The 2,933-nt window shown below is 27.7% G+C and overlaps 1 protein-coding gene across 1 annotated transcript in view; it reads right to left on the reverse strand.

The window, feature by feature from the left end:
* Positions 1-631: 631 nt before the first annotated feature.
* The window catches only part of LOC132185548 (disease resistance protein RPV1-like), a 6,423-nt gene continuing 4,121 nt past the window's right edge, over positions 632-2,933 (reverse strand). Inside the window, exons 5-6 of the mRNA XM_059599310.1 lie at positions 1,214-1,483; positions 632-1,147 (exon numbers count right to left, since the gene is read on the reverse strand). Coding sequence (XP_059455293.1) covers positions 632-1,147; positions 1,214-1,483 — 786 coding nt within the window. The remainder of the gene's footprint in view (positions 1,148-1,213; positions 1,484-2,933) is intronic.

Raw genomic sequence — 2,933 nt, forward strand, 5'->3', positions numbered from 1 at the left:
AAGAGTGCCGTTTAATCCACCAATGAACAAGCTTGCAATTGAAACATTGAATTGCCTTTTTGAACACCAAATTAGCCGACCTTAAGAATTAACAGAAACCAAATCAAATGCAGCACAAAAAAAGAGACCAAGGCCTTTAAAAAAAATAGGCCAACCAAAAACTACATTCAAAAGAAGGAGAAACACATACAAGGGAAAGTTGTCATTAGAACGGGTGGTAGCGACCCAATAAGCATATATTATTGTGAGCACATGTATGAATTGTGGTCTCAAAGAAAACTTGCAATACCTAGCAAATATTTTACTTGTTGGGCATCACCTATTAAAAAGGGAGTTTGAGCCTACATGTTAGGGTTAAAATATTAATTAAGTAATTGAATTTATCTCTTCTTATCAACTTAAGTTTATTTTGGGACAAGTGGTAATTTAACAGAATAAACATAATACAAGGGCATAGACTACCAACCTGAACGATCATGATTGGCTCATGAGGTTAATGGGGACTAGCGAAGAGATCTGGTGAGACCAACCTTGCACATCTTCCACAAACATGGTATATATAGCTTGAAAGGAAGAAGAACGCCTCTTTTTTGTGGGTATCAATTGAATTCCAAGTTGCCATCGATCATCATCACAGCGTCTTTGAGAGTTGAATATCATCAATTATATCTATCGCTTTCTCTTCATATATATGTTCCAAGTGGAATCCACAACTCTTAAAGAACATTGACTTTGAAGGCTTGAAATTGTTATACTTGCATGTAGACTTGAACTGTTGATCCTTGCATGTAAATTTAACTCGAAGATTATCCATCTTTAGCTGATATCGGTGTGAAACAAGGAATTGTAACCATACATTATCTGAGCGGGTTGAATTATGCATGAAAGTAAACGTACGATAAATGATTCGTTGGCCATTGTTGATGACTTCAACACAAATTTGCAAAACAAGTACTTCAACTTGTACATCATTTGTTCCAATGACTGCAGAGAAAGAAAATCTTGTATTCTCTAAATCCAAATGTACAGGCTCATCGATATCAATTTCACACGAATTAGCATTTGAAACCTCTTTACAGTGGTTGAACCAATCTGGAATCTTGTTTCCAACAAATATACAGCCAAATTCATGGTCCTTAAGTTGTCCCTGTTACGGGGATATGACAAACTTTCAGTGATAAGACCTACAAATGAAACGAATTTGCAAATCGACCCCTATATTTTCATGCAATCCATGGCAACCGAACAAGTCAATCATTTGAAGAGTTGGTGGAAGTTCTGGAATTTCTCTTAGTTGCTTGCAACCGCCCAAGTAAAGTTGCTCCAATCCAGCAAATCTATTGAGCCATACCGGAAGGCTAACAATAGCACTACCAAGTAGTTTTAGAACTTTTAAACTAGAAGGGCAATCACGTTGAATTAAGAAATCTGATTCTGGTAGGACATTGTTTCCAAGAATCAATGCTGGAAATATCGTTCCAACCTGGAACAAGGCATCTGGTGCATTAAACAATTGAGATATTCTACCTTCTTCTAAAAATATTGCCAGTGACTTTTCCAAAACCCAGCACGTCAAAAATTATTACTGTTTCAATTTTTTTTTTTTTTTTTTAAATCTGGTTTATTTTTGACGTGTAACTTTTGACGTGTCAATTCCACACGTCAAAAACTTTTTTTAATAAAAAAAAAATGTAACATTAATTTTGATATAAACAAATATGCATTAAAAAACAATTAATGTTAATTGGCATAAAAAATTAATTTTTATTGTCATTAGTATAAATTATAGTTTATTATCATTAGTATAAATTATAATTTTTATTGTGATATATATATATATATCACATGCATGCCAATTAATATATAAATATATGCATGCATAAGATAATATATATATTTATTATAAGTTTTTGACGTGCCACACATGGCACGTCAAAAACTTTTGACGTGTCATGCATGGCACGTCAAAATGTTTTGACGTGTCAAGCATGACACGTCAAAAAAATATTAATTTTAATTATATATATATATATATATGTCAAAACTAATTTTAATTTTGATATAAAATATGTATTAAAAAAACAATTAATGTTAATTGACATAAAATTAATTTTGATTGGATAGGAAAATTATAATTTATCATATTAGTATAAATTACTTGGTATATATATATATATATATATATATATCATGCAATGCATAAATTGATCAGTCTAGTAATATTAATATGATAGCTAGTCATATTAATTTTGTAAAAATATATAAAACATACTTGATACATTTATTTTATAAGATCCGCAAACCTCATATGAACTCGACAAACACAACATATGTGGTCGGTTAGTTGATACATCTAATTATCTATACATCTAGAATATTAATTTATTTATTCTCTAATTAATTTTAATTTGATAGAGTAAATATATAATAGAGTAAATATAATTTTAATAAAATTTAAATAAATAAAATTTATAATAATTTAAATAAGATTATATATATATATATATATATATATATATATATATATATTATAAGTTTTTGACGTGCCATCAAAAATATTATATATTTATAATATTTTTATAATATATTATAAATTCATTATATTATATAATTAAAAATATAATATAATGAATCATATTATTTTTGTTTTATTATAATTATATATGAAATTATATATATATATATATTAAATCAGAAATATACATATATAAATAAAATATATTTTTTATTAGTCTTTTGACGTGCCATGCATGGCACGTCAAAAGGCTAATAAAAGTTATTATTTTAAATTCTTTTAATTATATATATCACACATATCGTTTATAGAGATAGAGTTTTTGACGTGCTGGGTTTTGGCACGTCAGAAATTATTACTGTTTCAATTTTTTTTTTTTTTTTTTTTTTTTTTTTTTTTTTTTTTTTTTTTTTTTTTT

The sequence above is a fragment of the Corylus avellana genome, chromosome ca6 (genome assembly GCF_901000735.1).
Source record: "Corylus avellana chromosome ca6, CavTom2PMs-1.0".
Classification (NCBI taxonomy): domain Eukaryota; kingdom Viridiplantae; phylum Streptophyta; class Magnoliopsida; order Fagales; family Betulaceae; genus Corylus; species Corylus avellana.